The sequence below is a fragment of the Mauremys reevesii genome, linkage group 24 (assembly GCF_016161935.1).
Source record: "Mauremys reevesii isolate NIE-2019 linkage group 24, ASM1616193v1, whole genome shotgun sequence".
NCBI classification, from domain to species: domain Eukaryota; kingdom Metazoa; phylum Chordata; order Testudines; family Geoemydidae; genus Mauremys; species Mauremys reevesii.
The window spans coordinates 7,263,811-7,283,773 of record NC_052646.1 but is presented as its reverse complement, the minus strand read 5'-3'; the positions used below and the strand labels follow the sequence as shown (position 1 = coordinate 7,283,773).

At 41.7% G+C, this 19,963-nt stretch overlaps 1 protein-coding gene across 2 annotated transcripts in view; it reads left to right on the top strand.

The window, feature by feature from the left end:
• Nucleotides 1–42: 42 nt before the first annotated feature.
• ARNT (aryl hydrocarbon receptor nuclear translocator) overlaps nt 43–19,963 on the top strand; it is a 39,074-nt gene continuing 19,153 nt past the window's right edge. The window contains exons 1-5 of one of the 2 annotated variants that reach the window (XM_039512368.1): nt 43–176; nt 10,656–10,767; nt 12,448–12,501; nt 15,033–15,077; nt 18,675–18,719. In XM_039512368.1, coding sequence (XP_039368302.1) covers nt 155–176; nt 10,656–10,767; nt 12,448–12,501; nt 15,033–15,077; nt 18,675–18,719 — 278 coding nt within the window. In that variant the 5' untranslated portion in view covers nt 43–154. The remainder of the gene's footprint in view (nt 177–10,655; nt 10,768–12,447; nt 12,502–15,032; nt 15,078–18,674; nt 18,720–19,963) is intronic. The other variant, XM_039512369.1, reaches the window with a different exon arrangement.

The window sequence follows — 19,963 nt, the reverse complement described above, 5'->3', positions numbered from 1 at the left end:
GGTCAGGGCGCGGCTCCCGCCCCCGCAGCCCCCGCAGCTGAGCGGACAGGTTCGGTTGCGCCGCAACGGGGAGGGTTTTCCTGCGCCGCCATCTTGGAAGTGGCGGTGGGACGGAGCGAGCCAGCGAGCCGGGGGGGGGGGCGGTCCCGGGACCATGGCAGCCGCCGCCAACCCGGGTGAGTGCGGGGCCCGCGCGCCCGCGCGTGGCAAGGGGGCCGGGGACCCTCAGGGGCTGGGGGCGGCGTTAAGGGGGAGGGAATGGATGTGAGATGGGCCTGGCGGGGACTGATGAGGGACCTAGTGGGCAAGGCTGGGGAGGGGTGACTTGGGGGTGCTGGGGAGGGTGGAAGGGAAGCTGGGGAGGGGTGACCTGGAAGGGGGGCGCTGGGGGAGGGAAAGCTGGGGAGAGGTGACCTGGAGGGGAGGCTGGGGGCAGGGTGGAAGGGTAGCTGGGGGAAGGGGTGACCTGGAGGGGTAGGGGAGGCTGTGGGGAAGGGGTGACCTGGAGGGGGAGGGGAGGCTGTGGGGAAGGGGTGACCTGGACTGGAGGGTGGGTGCCAGGGATGTATGGTCTGAACTCAAGGTGGTGGAGGTTAGAAACTATAGGCCTCAGAGTTGGGGTTACTGTGGGTCCCCCTCATATTTAAGCTTGAGGGGGGAAGGCTTAGCTGGGGCCTTTAATGGGGAATACATGAGTTGGGGCTGGACTCCCCCCACCCCAATGAATCCTCCCCTATTTTTTTCCTTCTGCACTTCAGTTTTGTGCACCTTGTTGGGTTGTGTTGCTGGCTAGCATGTGCCTCAGTATACCCTGCTTCTTTTCAAGGTCCACATGTACATACAGTCCAGACTGTGTGCTTGGTGCCTATGTCTCTTTCCCAATCTCTGTAAAATCATGACTGGTTGCCATGCTGTAGGTGCACTCCAGAGAATTCTTATTTTTGTGATTTTTTTTTAAATGGCCAATATTGGGGTGTTATTTCCAGATCTTTTATGTTGTATGTTGACTTGTTTTTGCCTTAGCAAGAAACAAACTCTACTGTTGCTAATTGCCCAAAATGTATGGACTTTGCACATTGTAATTCATAGCAATAAAAACAACATCCCATTTCATCATTTCTAAACTGATTGACAGGCAAAACTGACAGCACACAAGGGCATGAGTTTGGAGTGTGTAGTCAGCTTCTAACTTTCTCTCTTTGTGAACTCTGATTTACAACAGGAGCTCTTTTTGTCTAGGTGTAGGGGGAAATCTGATACTTCTGATACTTGCTGATTTAAAAGTGAATCTTTCATACCTCGCAGATTTCTGGCTAAATTCTTATCTCATTTGTATTGGTATATATCTGGTATAAGTTCCTTGATGTCAGTGACATTATTGTTGATTTACAGTGTTGTAACTCAGATCAGAATTTTGGGCCTCTGCTTGTGTTCCTTTGAATTGTGGTGTTTTTGTGTATTCTCATTTGTGGCTTGAGGCTGATTGGGGTCTCGGGCTGCCAGAGTTCAGGTTCATCTAGTACTGTTCAATAGAATTTTGAAGGATGACATTTTCATCCCAACTAAACATAACTTGGGTATAGTAACCTTTTGTGGCTTTCAAGATCAAGAAAGCGTCTTCAGTCTTTAGCTTGTGGTGATCTTGAGGTGAGGTGCAGCGCTGACGTCTAGAAATACGTGGTTGTGGTTTCGCATACAAAGAACTGAAATTTTACAACCACCTAAAGCTAGAGTTCCCCATAATTGAGTCATTGATGCTTGTGTTGCCATTCTGTCAGAATATGGCAACTGAGATTGAAACTTAGACCCCGATCCTGCAAATACTTACACATGTGCTTAACTCATCAATGAGACTCCTCAAAGTAGTGAAAAGCTAAACATGTACATATTTGCAGGATTGGGGCCTTATTAAGACCTTTCTTGTCTGCTTAGACTGTTGTTGTATTTTAGTATTGAATATTGTCTCTCTTGCAATTTCATGAGCAAAAGAGGTGTAGTTAAAGCCACAGCAGTAATTGCTTGGGGCGGTAAAGCTAGAAGAAAAACATTTTTTCAACCAGACTTTGTATCACAATAACGTTTCTTTGAACTACAAAGGAAATACTCAAATGAGTGTTTTGTATTGTTCACACATGACAAAATGTTTATGCAACTTCATCCTGCTGAGTTGCATGATATTTAGCATTATAGAGACACTCTTTAAACGTTGCTAAATTCACATGTCAGGAACAAGTTTTCCATCCGTGGTTAATGTTTATAACTGCATGGCTGCAGTTTGACAAGCAGAGCAATAATAGCTTGGTTCTCTAAACAGGAAAAATTATTTGCTCTCTGAGTAAGCATTCATTATATACACAAGGATAATGTTTGTAAGATAAATTATTTGTCAGCTGCTGTCCTTGCAAGCGTTGACCCCCCCTCCCCCCCCCCTTTGGTCTTAAAAAATGGACTGCAAAGTTCAAGTGAATCACTGCATATTTCTGGGCTTAACTCAGTGTCCTCCTATTAAGGAGGCTGTGAGTGTGGTGATGGGTAAAACTGGTCACAAAATATGTTGCAATTTACAACTTGTTAAAAGCACAGAAATTTGAACATTAGGCCCGGATCCTTAAGTTCTGCATAGGAAGACCACTGTGCCTTTGTGGACCCTCACTGACTTCACTTTCTGCAGGTGCAGGGTATGTTTGTGCCAAACAGCTTGCAGAATCGAGTCCCAAGCCTGTTTAGTGGAAACATTCAGTGCACGTTTTTGGGCTTAACTCTATTTTCACATTAGCCTTGCTGTTCATAAGTGCTTATGTTTCAACCTAAGCAGCAAGCAATAACATATTGCTGAGTGGACTACAGATGAAGCACCCCTTTTCATTTTAAAAAAAGTACTTCTCACATTTTAAATTTCTCCTTAAAGCACCATGTCTTTCCACCCCTCAGTCCCCCAGCAGTTAATCTATGGCTCCCCTGTAGCTTAAGGTTTCATTGCTTAATGGAAGAAGGATTTAAACGGCTGAAGAGAATTGCATAGTATTTTAAGGATAATTTTGAATGACAGATTTTGCTTGTTGGTAAGATTTTTGATTGGAATGGTGGAATAACATCCTGAGAATAAAAGGGAATAGTGAAAGGAAAAAATGCCTTTCAGATGGAAGTGTACAATGAGGCCTGCTTTACTCAAATCAGTCTACAAGTGTAATATCTATTTGGATTATGGGAACACTGTTAAGGTCGATAGGACAAATATTTGACCTTCTAGTTTTGTTATGAACCTCCATTCCCTGTTGTGCATATCTGCTTTTTAAATATTGGCAGTGAAGTGAAAGGTACAAGGTTTATTTGTTGTTGGATTCTTGTTAGTGTCACTTTCTTTTCCTAGGAGCCTCCCTGAAGTGTAAACTGTGTCCTGACTCATAATAAATGCACAGCTTTTTTATTTTTAAAAAATATGCTCTGTTTTTTAATATACCTGAGATACTAAAGGTGACCAAAACATTTGGAAAACGTGTAACTTTTAAGGGTAATCTTTTTTTTTTTTTTTTTTGGCCAATTACTTAGGTTCAGGTTTGCTGTGATTTCTTTCCTACCTTTCCTGAACGGGGGGAACCTATTAACATCGGCTTTATTTAAATGAAACAACACCAGTATGCAATTTCCTTCTTAAACGTAGTTATGCAAACCAGTAAAGTCAGGCACACTGTTCAAACAGTAAAGCTTGCAGTTCTGTGAGTGAAATAGAAGAATGCAATAATTAAGTCTTCTAACTAGCTAAACATACTACTCTGTTGTAGCTGCTCTCAGATACTGATCAGCTTTTTTGTAAACTTCCTTGCTGTTTCCATACCTAGCCTATTGTCAAGTTTCAGTCAAATAAGTCTTGTACTAAAATATGCAAAACTGATACTGAGCTGGCTAAACTGACAAGAGCAGATCTCTTAAAGTACACAATTCTGAATTCAGGCATTCTGCCTTTCAAGTTTTTACTTCTGTGGTATTCCATCATTTTGATGCCACCAGTTGAGGCATCCTCCTTCACAAACAGAATTGATGTGCAAATCTGGATATTCAATTTTAAATGCTAGAAGAGAAGGAAGGAACTGAAGGTCACGGTTCCATCACTTATGTTTCAGCCTCTTCCTGTTCTGGATGGAAGCTATGGTGTTTTGTATTTTCAGTCGTTCATATTGGTTAGAAATGCAAAAGATTCATAGCTTCTCTGGATCGTTTGATTTTTGTTTTGTTCTTTTGTGGTCCTGGTTTGGTGGTGTTCATTTGATATAATGGGTGTTGAAGGCAAACACGTATTGCTTCTGAATGGAGCTGATGTTGAAGAGCTGCTGGAAAGGCTTCGAACAAAGACTTGCATCTTATCATTCTGGCTATGTTTCTGTGATGACGATAATGTAAAACAGATCCTGTTGGCAGGGTCATGGAAGATTTGTCTTTTCCACTTTGACAGACAAAAGGTTCTCTCAGTGACGCATTTGATCTTGCAGAAAGTTGGTTTCTTCACACTTAAGAACATGACTCTTTCCTGTCTTCCTGCTTAACTCCCGACAGTGTTTACAATTTACTTCAGTAGAATAATGCTATTGTTGCATCAGTTGATCTGTTACTTCAGACCATTCAAATGCTTATTTTCTACTACTTCATCTGTAGGCGGCTTTAGTCAAAACTTCTTACACCGACATTTGGTAAGCACTAATTTTTAGTTTGTTGTATTGGTCAGCAGCTTCCACATTTAATACAGTGAGAATAAGAAACTACTTAATGAAGTTAATGCTGAGGACTGAAAAAGATGAAGAAGCCAGTGGGATGCCCAACCTTCATTTCAGACATTTCTAAGTTAGCAACATCCTGAACAGTTCATAACTCCACCATTTTTCTCTTGTGACCATTGATCCCACCCACTAGCCATGTCCTTCTTTTCAGTCTCTCCAGCCATTTCCCTTCACCTCTAGGCTCTTGGGTAGTTTTTTAACTTGAATGTTCCCTAAGGCACCACAAGCCTTGGTCTCATCACCTCACTTCTAATTTCAGTATAAAATTTGTATTCAGACTAAGATTGGAAAAAAGACTGGAGCCTGATGTTTGTTTAACATTTGAATAGGATTTATGATGTTCATATAAATATTTCCAGATGACAAAAGTTCTCATATTTTAAACACAATTTTGAAAGAGGGTTCCCCCCCCAAGGTGAAGGGAACACAAATGGATTTTCCACAGCCCCCTCTTTTTTATCCCTTTAACACTTAAATATGGGACTTGTCCTTCTGTAGCACTTTCTACCCTCCGATCTCAAGGCACTCTACAGACTTAGTTTTCTTAAGCCTCACAACTGTCCCCTGAGGTAGGCAAGTGTGCAGTGCGGTTCCAGTTTTTACAGATAGGGAAAGGCAAGGGATAAAGTGACTTGCCCAAATTCACATGGTGCATCTGTTTTTTAAAAACAAACCAACAAAAAAAAACCCTGAAGCCCTGAGAGCTAAAAGAACAGTCCTGGCAGTGGCCCTTGGAAATGCAGTGAACATTAAGAAAGCTCCTTTCTGATCTGTCTGTTTAAAATAAATAAATAAAAATTGCTGTTTTGCTCGTAAATCAGTCTTAAAAATATACGGTCATTTCCTTCCTCTGTCTTTAACCGGAAGTTCATCCCGCCTTAATAGAACAGTGACATACAGTGTCAGTTTCAGGAACTCCAGAAATGCAAATATCACGGTTTAAACAGGAAAAAATTACATGCACCATAAAGCCAACAACTCCTTGAGCAGCCACATATACACAAGTCTAGACAAAAAGCAAACTCCTCCTTCGAAATTTCTTCTAAACCGCTTAAATTACCCTCAAACCGAAGATTAGGTTTACTAAACAAATGAAGCAACATCAACACCATATCTCTGAGTGCTATAGGCTTTAGATCTGGAGAGACAGGAGAGGCTATGTATTTAAAAAAACAACAACCTAAATCAGTTTCAAACTATTGTGTTCCCCAAACATTTAGGCAATTAAAACATTTAAGAGCCTTATGCAGCAATAGGTGGTCTAGTCACCAGAAAGGAGGTAGGGGAAGGATGTTTTTGACTAAAACATTGGGCTGGAAGCTCCAGGTCTTCCCAGACGCACCGGGAACTCATCACTTTGTGGGAAAATTTCTTTGAATAGGTTTTATTTTTAAAATATCCATACAAGTTTGACAGGGAGCCTAGGTAAGAACCTAACTGCTCTTTGCCCTTAATCTCCTTTGCCATATTGAATTCACCTGCAGAATGGGGTTTTCATGCTGACAAAGTTTTGGGGCTTTTAGTAAGCCGTCAATTAAAAAAAAACCACCTTCTTCCGTTGCTATAGTAAACTATTTATATCAGAATTCCCATGCTGTTGATAAGGCTGAGAATAATGGCTCTGCTAATTGCCAAGCTTAATAGTTATTCTACAGAGCCGTCACTGCTGGTAAATTCTACAAACTGGCATAGCCTTGCTGTGATATTATGCTGTGGTATGAACCAAATTCAGATTGGGGGTGCAAAAGAGACTAATGCAGGCTGGCAGTGTATTTTGGTGAAATGTTTGGGGAGAACTGCAGGTACTGTTTAAAAATGCTTTGGCGTATTAGGCTTTAATCTCTTTGAAATCAGATCACTTGAATTATTGCACAAATGCATAACAAAAAATGTTTCCGACTATTAACAATGACAATTGTTTGCCTATATCTTTTTGTTGTGTGGGGAGTGATTTTTCTCACAAAATGGCTTTAAAAATCCCCCAAAACTAGTCTAGTCGTGGAATAGATAATTCATATTTCATGCCCAATAGATCTAGTATATGTTTCTTGATTGATTTGTGGCTGTGTGCTGTTCATTTTACTCCAAATGGACGCATTTTATGGTTCATGACAAGATGTCTTGATTACAGTACTCTTGGCTAGCTAATGCAATTATTGTAATGATCTATAGTGATATGAAAACTTGTACAGTATAGTGTTATATGCTGTGTAGTATAATTGCAGCAAGAGAACAAAAAAAATATGCTGACTGCAGTATTTGTAGTACTGTAAGCTGCCAGAGACTCTCTACTTTATTTGTATTGCAGTAGCACATAGAGGCTCTAATTGAGATCCGGGTCCCACTGTGCTAGGCACTGTACAAGTTCCTAGTAAGACAGTCTCCTGCCCCAAAGAGCCTATAGTCTAAATAGGCAAGAGAAAGTGGGAAGGGAAATGGAGAAACAGAGAGGAGGTGTGACAGAGCCAGGAATAGTTCCCGGAATGAAATCCTGGCCCCATTGGCTTCAGTGACAAAACTCCCATTAATTTCAGCTGGGTCTCTTGTGAGTTCCAGTCCAGTGTTCTATCCACTGGACTACATAGCCTCTGTCTCCCCTATCCCAGCTGGTCTGATGAGGCAGAAGTGTTTTTTCACCCTCAGGACATGCTGCAAGGCTCAATTTGCCCAGGCTGTAGTTGGCGAGTCCAGTGGGATTCTTTAGTTGGAGCGAACACCTACTTTGGTTGCTTTGTCTAACACGGGGTTAACAGTTTAGTGAGCTTGGTTGTAAGTGAGCCTAGAGGTTGGTGACACATTATAGAAATGTGAAAGATAAATACCTGTCTAGTGCCCTAGGTACACTACAATTCAAACCATGGTAACTAGAACGGTACGCCAACACTTTTCTTGCTAGCAATGCACTTGCATAATTTCTGTGTAGAGCAGGCCAGTCTGAACAGTGATGTTAGCTGTTTGCCAAAGCATACTATGTGCTCCATAAATAGGCTTGGCAGAATTAGAGTTGATGGGTTTTTTTTATATATAATTTCAGTGGATATCAATGGGTTTTTTAAGCTTTTTGTTTGTTTGTTTTCCAATTTAAGTTTTCACTGTTGCAGGAAATTGTCAGGGGAGTCGTAAAATAACTATTTAGTGATGGTAGACTTAGATTCAAAAAGTTAGTTTTAGAGCCATTACATTATAAATTGTCAATGTCATATGTCAAAATATACAAAGTAAACAGCTGAAATCAAACGCTAAAGTTCTCATAGTCTCATAGACTTTAAGGTCAGAAGGGATCATTATGATCATCTAGTCTGACCTCCTGCACAATGCAGGCCACAGAATCTAACCCACCCAGTAACAAATCCCTAACCTATGTCTGAGTTATTGAAGTCATCAAATCGTGGTTTAAAGACCTCAAGATGCAGAGAATCCTCCATTTGTAAGTTCAACTTTCATGATAGAGAGATTGCACTACAGTACTTCTAATGGGGGAACTGAAAAATGCTATTTCTTTTTTTTTTTACAGTGCAAATATTTGTAATAAAAATAAATATAGCGTGAGCACTGTACACTTTGTATTCTGTGTTGTAATTGAAATCAATATATTTGAAAATGTAGAAAACATCCAAAATATTTAAATACATGGTATTCTATTTCTCAAGCAGCATTTTTCTTCTTCTGCCTATCTGTACATTTTAATGGAAATATTTTTTGTTGGTTTGCATGTGTATAGTGAAATTGACATTTACTGATTAAAAATCTAATCCTTCTGAGCCCATCTATAAAATAGCTTAGGGCACAGAACCATCCTCTTTGAGGGCCAGGGAAATCCTGCTTAGTGCCAGTGCACAGACTGCTTTCAAACCAAGTGCCTGAGCTTGCAAGTAACTGAGAACCTTCCACTCTGAGAGTTGAAAGCTGTTGACATTTAATAGGCTTGGCCCCATAGTTTGAACTGTGAATGAAGAACTTGAAAGCTCTTTGCTGATAGGTTTCAGGTTGTTTTCAGGTAAGAATTGTTGTATTCATGTCTTAAATCTTTCGCGTTACCATTTTGAGCATCTTGTATTTCACGTGTGGAACCTTTTATAGACGTTTATTTCAGTATCAAGTACCACAATCTCTGAAGACCATGATCATTTCCTCCCACGGTTCTTCTCTTTCCTCTGGTTCCCTTCTGTGTTCTAACCTAATGTAGCTTATCCCAATTAAATAACATGCAAAAGATTTTTAGTTCCAAAAATGGTCCTAAATAGGAGGAGTAACTTATGCCTTGTTTAGCCAAAGAACTGTTTCTGGGTGAGGTTTGTGTGATTTGCATCTTACCATAAAGCTTTCAGTCTTTCAGTTTAAAAACAAAAACACAAACCACGAACTCATCCCATGCTGACCTTTGATTCAATAATCCTTCAAATGGGTGGGCAGTAGGCAGGTTGGATCCTTTGTTACAATGAGTAGATGCTTTTTCCATTATGCTATTATTGTGAATGTCCTTCTCTCTCAAAACCACAAACTTATCAGAGATTTGGTATTCCCAAGATCTCGGTTTTTCCCTCTGGTCTATTTTATTGAAACATTATACCATGCAGGCACTGCAGTTACTGACTTTTTAAAGCAAGTAATGTAATTAACATATTCATTTAGAGGTTTATATGGTTAGACACAATTCTTACTTGGGGAATGAACCATGAATGTTAGAATGGGGCAGGAAACATCATATTAAATTTAATTAACTCAGCTCAATACAAAATGTGAATAGTTCAACTGGCTTTGAATTCTAACATGCATATTTTAAATCTGGCTCTTTTCTTGTGCTCCCAAGTTGCTCCGGGTTAGAATCTTTACTTCGGCCTAGAGGGTTTGCAGCAAAAACCTTAGTCTTCCCTTAATAAGAACTTACTTATACTATGCACTTCTTTCAGTAAAAGGAAATTGCTTCTCTCGGGTTAATTGTTGTGGCACCAAAAACGGGGACAATGCTGCTATGTCAAGTATGCTTTCTCAATTGTTCTGCCATTTGATGGAGGCACATGGTTAATATATTTGTGGTCAGATGGAGTCAGTGCTGTTTAGCTTTGAGTTTCAGCATAATCCCTCAGTGTGAAGTTGTACTGGAAGCAAGCAGGGATTAGATCACTTCGTAAAGGACAGACAGATCTTTCTGACTCGATCACCAGTTTGAATCCAGCCCAGATTGGTAGTGACCATAGCTGCTGCTGTTCCATGTTGTCGAGGATAGGTAATGAACAAGAGTGGTGACCGGTGTTACAATCCAACTAGAGAGGTTGAGGATTGAATGGTTTCAGGATGTCTCCCTAGTCCAATTCAGCACAGTTACTTACATAATAAAACTCCACTCTTCTACCATGTTTCAGCTGTAGATTTCAAAGGGTTCTACAAACATTAGTTGACCGCCCAACACCCTTATGAAGTAGTGTCCAAAAGAGAAATGCATGAAAATGTATTTCCTAGTGCCAGCTCCAGCATGAGTTTGATTCTTTCCCCAATTGTATTAATCATTTTAGTAGCTCACAGCTTTCCTTCCCTCTCCCTTCTGCATACCAGCGTGGGGCCAGCTAGTATTTGAGACAGTCTCTGCTTCCATCCATGACCACACCAAGCTCCTCCTCCTCCTTAAAAGGAGAACATCTTTGAGTTTGACTATCTGAGCTTTTGATCTTATGAAAACAGCATGTGCTTAGATCCTTAATACAGGCTCTGGAGAGGAGAGCTCGATGAGAATCCGACTTGCACATTGTATAAAGTCTACCCATTTAAATACATTATGGGCTTAACTGCATTGAGGCTCAGATTTAATCACTTCTAATGGATAACCTGCTTCAAAATCTGAAACCTAGTGGGACCTGGCATAATTGCTTTTTCTCTCCTGCTCAGAAATGGCATCGGATGTTCCCTCTTTGAGTGCAGCAGTTGCTTCTGGGAACCCTGGACCCGGTACACAGGCTGGAGTAGCCATTGTCCAGAGGACAAACAAGAGACGACCAGGGTAAGTTGTAATCACTAAAAACACAGTAAGCTCCTTGAGACAGTGTCTGCTTCCTTGCAGAGCAATTTGGGTAACCTAGCAAGGAGTGATCAGCCTTGTAATGAGGAAACATCCTTGCCTTTGAAAGGATTTAACTATTCCTCTGTCGCTTCAGCTACCCTTTGACTTCTGTTTAGGCCTTGTCTATTACCCTAGCAGGAGTGGGTGTTTTTTTTTTTGTTTGTTTGTTTTTTTCCAGTGCTGGGAGAGGAGCCATGACTACACAGCCACGTTGCGCTTAAACGTCGGTTGTGTAGACATACCCTCAGTCTTTTTATCTTGTTGTGTCTTTTATGCAAACCATATCCCCAAATGCCTCCAAGTTAACATGATTAGAGTTAAAGGGCGCAATCAAAAAAAGCTGAGTTTCAGGACAAAAGAGAAAAGATGTCTTCATCCAAGGCTGGGAATGACATGGGGGTAGGGGGTCACTGAAGCACAGATATAAGGAGTCTGCTCCAGAATATGGTAGCTGCAAAGGAGAAAACACTTCTGCTGGTGCAGAAGCTGAGACTGTGGGAAGGGATGGAGAATGCCAGTGGATCAGTAATGCTCCTGCAACGCCTTTCTGCTGAGACTCTGTAGGGAGAGCTGTATAGCAGTAGTGCTTGCACTGCAGTTTTATTTTGCTAAAATACCTTTGCAAGTTGAAGGGACAGGGAGAGCACACTTGAATAGTTTCTCTTAAAATGCTCATTGCTGGTAAAATCCTCTTATTTTCAAGCTGACTAAAACATTCCCCTACCAGCTTTGCTCGCTGCTCCAGCACATGTCCCTCCCACTCTGCCTCCTACTTGTTCCTTGCATTTTGTTTACAGACTCGTATGCAGCTGAGCTGGTTCTGTATGCCAGGTTCCAAATTGAAACGAAGCAAAGTGATAACTCTTTTTCCACCCTCCCATGCGTACAAAAGGTCGTCACAATAAAAACGGTGGCCCTTGTCTAACGCAGTGATTCCATCTAATGTCACTAAGAATGTCACTGGGCAGTTCAGACGTCACTAACTTTTATTTTGTTTTCCTTTTTTAAACTAAAGGAAACGCGACTATTTTAAAGTTGCGAAAACCAAATTCTCCAGTTGGAGACTGCCACTTGGGTCAGATCAGGGTGTGGGGAGTGCAGGGAGCTACACCTCTACCCTGATATAACGCAACCCAATATAACACAAATTTGGATATTACGTGGTAAACCAGCGCTCCGAGGGGGCAGGGCTGCGTGACTTGGCGGATCAAAGCAAGTTCGATATAATGCAGTTTCACCTGTAACGCGATAAGATTTTTTTGGCTCCCGAGGATGGCGTTCTATTGGGGTAGAGGTGAATCTGCTTTATCAGATCACTCGCTGTTCTGAATCGCCCACAATACTTGGTAACCGAGGTTAACGCATGGCGAAGGTGATCTCATACCAAATGGCCTTCCGCACCGTTGTACACTCCATTTCTGACAAGTGCATATGGGAGCCCCCTATTTGAATTTCCTGACTCTTCTCAGTATTACTGTAATGTGGGGTTGTTTTTAATATTAGCTTCAAACAAATTCTGCATCTTTTCAAGGTGCAAGTTGCAGGGCTGACAGTGGATAACCAGCTCGAAAGGAGAAACTCTCTCTGGTAATGGTTGCTTCTCCCGCTTCTGTTTTTCAGGCTTGATTTTGATGATGATGATGATGATGAAGAAGAAGGGAGCAAATTCCTCAGGTGAGGTGGCTCTTTCCATTCATATGCTTGCTAAAATATACAAAACTTATGGTAAAACATGGGGTGAAAACACCTTCCGCATGGGGAGGGCTTCCCTCCCGGCACTGGTGGGAGTAGGGTTTACCCTCTTTAGAGGAAGGCACAGCAGCCCTCCTTGAGCAGGGGGATGATCTGCAATAACACAAGGTCTGTTGGATGGGGGTAGGGAGAACACAGATGCTCAGCATTTAGGGTCAGCTAATCAAAGCAAGGAAACGCAGATAAAAAATTTTCTATTCACACATCCCTGGTGTGCTAAAGCACTAGAGAGAGATCTCAGAACAGTATGTGTCATCCTGCATCCCAGTATGCTGTCATATCTAAACCCACTGGAGTGAGCCAAAGAGACAGCGTTAACTGTCTGGAAACTGGACTGGTGTGTTCATTCACACCATGCAGTGGTATTCGGGTAGCTTTCCGACAGGGCAGACCTGATAGTGTCCTGTCATATGTTCTGTTGCTGCCCTCTGTGTTCGAGTATTCCTGTTAGAATGCCTAAACCAAAAATGTCTGCTAGTGGGTGAGTCTTGATGAGCCAAGACAAGACTGATACTAGCTATAGAGTAATACATCACTTGGTTATTTCAGTTGTTAAGATTAAGTATGGCGCCGCAGAAACATCCCTGCTAGTGTAACAAAGTGGCTAATGGGGGAAAGCAAATGTGATTTAACTCCTTTTAGATCTTTCAAAGGCGAGTTAAGCAGCTGTTCAGTGTGTCCTTTGGGAATACAAGTCCAGCCTAACAGCATGTTTCTCCTATAACAAGGTCAAACCCTTTTGCTAATGAGCTGAGTTTCCATTACTGTCCTAGCAATTTGCCATTCCATCTATTGTACGGAGGCTCTAGGTTAGCTTACAGCAGCTCCCTACAGCTGAGAACTCCCAGTGGCTGCAAAATTCCATATGGATTATGATAAATAGGGACGATTGGGAAGTCATGAAGAGCTCATGTAATTAATCTGTAGTCCAGTTACATGGATCAGTTTTTTGATTTAGACAACTCTAATGCAATCCTAGGATGCATTAGACGAGGTATTTCCAGTAGATATGGGGAAGCATTATTGCCATCATACAAGGCACTGGTGAGACCTCTTCTGGAACACTGTGCTATTCTGGTCTCCCATGTTTAAGGAACATGAATTCGAACTGGAACCTGTAGCCCTTCTCTGCATGATCAGAGGAATGGAGAACCTACCTGACGAGAGGAGACTTAAGGAACTTTTCTTGTTTAGGCTAACAAGATGAAGGGTTTGGGGGAGATATGATTGCCCTCTTTAAATACATCTGAGGGGTAAACACCAGGGAGGGAGAGAAGTTATTTAAGTTAAAGGCCAATGTTGGCACAAGAACAAATGGATATAAACGGGCCATCAGTAACTTTAGGCTTGACATTAGCCCAAGGTTTCTAACCATCAGAGGAGTGAAGTTCTGGAACTGCCTTCCAAGGGGAGACATAGGGGTAAAAAACCCCTAACGTGTTTGAAGACTGAGCTTGATAGGTTTATGAGGGGTGCCTACAATGGTAAATGGCCCATCCGCGACTGCTATTAGCAAGTATCTTCAATGGCCAGAGATGGAACACTAGAAGGTGAGGGCTCTAAGTTACTACAGAGAATTCTTTCCCAAGTGTATGTCCTGTGGGTCTTGCCCACATGGTCAGGGTCTAACTGACTGCCATATTTGGGGTTGGGAAGGAATTTTCTCCTGAGATCAGATTGGCAGCGGCTCAGGGGGATTTTTTCATCTTCCTTTGCTGCACTGGTCACGGGTTGCTTGCTGGTTTGAACTAGAGTAAGAGGTGGATTCTCTGTCATTTTAAGTCTTTCTTTTACTGAAGTCCTCAGATCTAGATTTACTCAGCTAGAGGCTATGGGCCTACCACAGGAGGGGGTGGGTGAGTTTCTGTGACTTGCAATGTGCAGGAGATCAGACGAGATGATTATGACGTTCCCTTTTGGCCTTAGAGTCTGAGTCTAATGAAGCTCACAATCCATATGTCAATTTGTCCGTTTTTCCCAGGCTGCATGGCATTTTGCTATGCAATTTAATGCCATTCAAGCTTTGGAATGGCTAACGAGCATGACAATGGTTCCGGCTTCTTTATTTTTGTAGTGTATGTAGGATTTATCTACTGAATTCTAAGTCTTTGAATGGGTGAAGCTATGGGAAAAATGGCATCTTCAGAGTGTAATTTAAGCCATTTTACTTACGACATTCAGGCAATGGGAGGTGGTTGATCTTGGTATGAGATCACTCTTATGTGTCAGATGGAAGAAATGTAATTAATAGACTTATTAATCTCTAAACACTTGAGATTGGGAAACAAAGCTATGACTTCACTATGTCAGGTTGTAACTTGTATTCTACGTAACCGGTGCATTTTGTTTAGTGTGTGGCTCTCCCACACAATTTAATCAGCTTGTTACTTTATTGTTGAAAAGGAATGACGTAAGTATTTAAAACATTTTTTTCCTTTTCCCCCCCCTCCTAGATGTGATGATGATCAGATCCCAAATGATAAAGAGAGATTTGCCAGGTAAGAATCCATAAAACCCACAAAGTCCTACTGCTTACACCTGGGGCACCTCCCCTGCCTGGTAGTGCATGTTCATCAGCCTTCTCATTTTTTGTGTTTTTTTTTTGAGGAAAGCCTACATCTTGCACCAGGGAAGCTAGAAATCCTGCAAAATTGCTTTAGAGCAGTTTGATTGTAAAGATATCAAACTAATTCAGTGTGACTTTTTTGTGATGCTTCTCCTTGTTCAGCTGTCGATTAGGAGCCCCCAATTTTTATAAAAATACAAATGTGCCGCATGCTTGTAACGAACTGTACTTGTACGGTGTTTCCTTTTCTGCCTGTAGTATGCCTCCTGCGTGTTGCCTACTTGTATATTTTGTAAAGGAATTCTGCCAAAGCGGTGTGGATAAATGGGTTGGTTTTTTTTTTTTAAAGAGACCAGATAATACAATAGCATTATTAGAGAACTCTTTGACTTTGAAGTTTGAGGGAAGTGTCTCATAATGTTGGTGCTGTAGCACTCTTTCCTCAAGCACGGCTGAAGTCAATGGGAGCTGAGGGCATTGAACGCCTTGCAGGAAGCTCTCTGTACCATCCAGAATTGGGCGCTGGCACTGTTGTATTTCTCTGGTTGCCTTGGGCGTATTGAAGGGGCACCGGAGGCCTAGAATAAAGCTAATTTAAGCTGATTTGAAATGTTGAATTTAAGTGGTGGGGTTTTTTACCGTGAGTTTGTAATGTTGCTAAACGTTTGAGTGTTACGTGTGTTCTGAATGCTGTTTCCAGTCCACATCTTCATTTGTCTTCTGATTTTGCTAAACTCTTAGCCAAAATTAGCAGCTCTAGAGCATTAGCATCAGTGCATGCAATGACTTGTATTAAGCAGCTAAATCATGCAGCTAGAACCAATGAATGCCCTAGATCTATATGCTCCTGAGCTTGGTGGAGTTAAAATACAAACTTCAGAGCAGGGGCTCATCTCTGGGTATAAATTACGGCCCTTACTCAATGTCAGAACTGAGTTCTATTGTTACAGCAGCTCTGCATTTCCAGGTTTCTTTCCTAACTCCTTGTTTTTGTGCGTTTGCACGGGAGCTGTAAACTTCTTAACAACAAAAGCCTCAGCATAGAGAGCGAACTCTCAAAACCAGCCTCTTCAGGTCTGTTATGGGCAGTACGTACATCTACAAGATAACGCAATGGGCTCAACTTCACTAGGCTTTTGTGCTTTGAGTTAATTGCCAGTTCACTTCAGTTCACATTAACCAACCTGCACTGGCTAACTTCTGTAAAAAAGACTTTTCTCTAGTGTAAGTGTGGCCTTGGTGGCTTTTGAAGAAACTTAAATACACTAAAAAAAGGCAAATTCTTTAAGCATTATCGATGCATAATGTAGCACAGGTTCTCTTGGTATCATGTGATGTGATATCCTAGGAGTGCTCTACAGGGTCAGAACGTTAGCTCTCGAGTTGGATATACTGTTTCAGTCCCTGACCCTTCCCAGGAGTTGAGTTAACTCTATAATACTCCAAGCCAGTGGTGCAGTGTTGCACGTGAGGTTGTGTGGAAATTCATCTTGACCCTCTGCCTGTGATCAACTTACGACCTGAAGTATGAGATCAGGTTCTCCTCATCTTGGCATACATAGCTACAAAAGTTAGCAGCGATGGACCTTATAATTACCCAGGTTAAAACAAACAGCTACTGCCTTTAACCTCCACTCTTGTGGTTAAAAAATTAAACAAATGAAACAGCGGAGGCATTGAGCTGCTAATGTGCAGGACCACTGTGTCCAACATCGTTCTGCATATCTTCAGCACTTAGTGTCTGTTCCTTAGTGATGTGTAAATGGATACATTCTCTCCTATACATGTTGACTGTAAGGCAGCCAGCAAGATAGCAAGTTACTTCAAGTGTAGAATAGTACTGCAAATACGTGGGCGTTACATTCATAGAATACAGGTCTGTCGCATCTTAGGCGCATTTAACATGCACGATTTCAGCTTTACGCGGTCGGCAAAAACAAGAAAAAAAACAACAAAAAAGAGAAAAATAACAATTTAAATACTATTTCTGTAGTGTGGGCGATTCTGCCGCCATTACACTCAGTGTAATTTTGACTGTACACGATTTTCACTTTACGCGCTAACTGCGGAACGTAACACCAGTAAGATAAGATCCTGTATCAGGGTTGGAAGGGACCTCAGGAGGTCATCTAGTCCAACCGCCTGCTCAAAGCAGGACCAATTCCCAACTTTGTCAAGCCTGACCTTAAAAACCTCCATACATTGCTGCTGTATGATTACTCTTTATCAATCTGTGCAGAATTGGAAACTCTTTCACTACTGGTGGAATGACGAATACAGTAAAGATTGGGGTTGGATAAAATATATATTTATACAACACATTTGATCGTGATACCCAGGGACAAAAGTCCTTTGTATCCATGGAATTAAACTGCACCTATTTTGCCCATTAATCCATCTCTACTGGGACCTCTGAGCATCTTTCATATGGCCACCATTTACCAGCTGGGAGTCTCTCCCCCCTCCCCCTTCTTCCTCAAAATATGTATTGAATAAACCAGGGCTCGGAAGTCAAACATCAGCTATTCAGTACAGGACTAATAACAGTTTTAAGGGCCAGTATATCACAGTTGGCCAGTGCTAGAAACTTATGCTCCACTCCGTGAATCCTAGCTATATTTTGAAGAGCATGCTTTATTTATGCCTGGCAAGCAGTGGGAGATTAAACATAAAATTGTAGCCCCCTGATTTATAGAGAACATTTGGTATCTGAAAACTTACAAATGTAGCTTTTGAATCATTATGTGGTACCTAAAGCAACCTGGTTTGAAGGACAAGGAGGTTTGGAAAAAATACCAGCAAACTTTTGAAAGTCTCTCCCCCCCCCCAATACTTTTCTGTAACAATGCTATACGAGCAAACGTGTTGTTGTGATTATAAGGTTTCTGTAGGCTCCTTGTTCAGATGGCTTGCACAATACCTTTGTGGTTTCACCACTCCTGCATAATGTGGTTGTCCCAAATGTATGCCAACTCCGTCTCATCACGTGGTGTCTGTGTATTTTACAGTATTATAAAGGGCACTTGTGTCTTGGTCTCTGACTCTCTTGGCATTTGTGGGTGTCCTTGTATGCGAAGTCTGAGTGTCTTTTGTCTAGCTCACTGGTATGTTAACACTACGAATCAACTGGCTGTGTATATTGATTAAAAATACCTTCTTTCTCGTTATTTAGGGAGGTAAGTGTATTTTAATGTGACTGAGAGTCAGGACTTCTGGGGGCTCTTCCCAGCTCTGCTGCTGACCTTCTGCAAAATGGTTTCTCTGTGCCTCAGTTTACCCGTCTGTAAAAATGAATCTGACACTTGCCTACCTTATAGGCTTGCTTGATGTTTTCGGAGCGCTTTGAGACACTTTGATAGAAGATGCTAGATAAGTGTATAACAGAATACATTTAATGACCTTTGTTTGGTGATCTGTCTTATTACAGAACAGATGTATCTGTAGGTTGGGTTTCCTAATACATCTTCCCATTTTTTCATTTCTTTAAACTTTTTTCCATTTTAGCTTAGTTCACTAATTTTATTTTTAGGTCTGATGATGAGCAGAGTTCAGCGGATAAGGAAAGACTTGCCAGGTAGGTAGGAGAATGGAGATGTCAAGCATGGCAAAGCCGAGTACTTCCTCTCCTTGATGTTTCTGCAGGCATCCCCACTTTGTTTTTCCTTATCTGCTGCAATAAAGGACTTGAAACTGGACAGACTTCTGGAAATCTGTGTGATAGTAAAACGCCAAACTGTATTCTCCTTGTGAGAACATCTTGCGGGAATACCCTCAAAAGAATTGGCTTGCAGCCAAACCCAGACAGCAGGAAGACTGCAGGGCAGAGTGTGGCTGGCCCAGCGCTTTCACAGATTACTGTAGCTCTGCTAACTTCAGCCTTGGCAAGTAAAACCTCTCTTCTGCTGGACTGAGAGAGGCTAGGTGCCAGAATACCCAGTTTGTAAGCTCCTGCCCCATTGCGATGGTGCCTTTTACCACTGTATAAATAGATATCACATTTGTATTGGCCAGACTTCTTCTAAACGCAGTACCATGCCAAATACTGGTTTGGTGTATAGCCAAACAGAATGGGCACGGTGCTGTAAAAGAGGAAGGTTTTTTGTTTGTTTTTTAATCTATTATTGAAAAGTCACTCCCCTTTAGTAATTCACAGAATCATTACGTGGGTTTGCGTGTTTAGAATCTGTCAAGGTTCTGGTTGGCTTATTACATTCTGTCTAAGAAGCAGAGACACCTTCTGGAAGTGCAGCATTTCAGAGTTGAAATATTTCTGACCAGATAAGAAAAAGATGGTCAGTGGCTTAAGGGAAGACCCCTAAGTGTGTGTCTGGCGGACGAGGGACTTTTTAGCTGCTTGTGTGGACAGTAGAATGCAGTACTTCCAGGAGTCCTCGTTCTTCTTCAATTAAGCAGTGACCCCACAATCTCTCGTTACGGCTGCCTTGCAAAATCCTTCTTATTGGGAAGAGGTTTTTGCAATGGGGCAAGTAAAATAGCATTGATTGATTTCCCCATTATCCTGACAGAAAGGGTAGGTGAGTAACACATGTCTGGGCAGGTAAATTTTCATTGCAACGATGGAAAGCTAAATTAAAGATGAATGGGATATTCAAAGCACTGTGCCGAATGCCATTCTCCCTTCAGCATAAGGCAAGTCCCCATTAAAAACTGCATAAGCCTAGTAGGTGAGACTTCATTTTTTTTAAAGTTTTCCCTTTTTCATCTATCGTATTTAGTTCATTTTTTAACCGTTTCTTCCACTTGCTGTCATCCATCCAGTTTCATCTCCCATCGTGCGATTCCTTGCATCTGATCCAC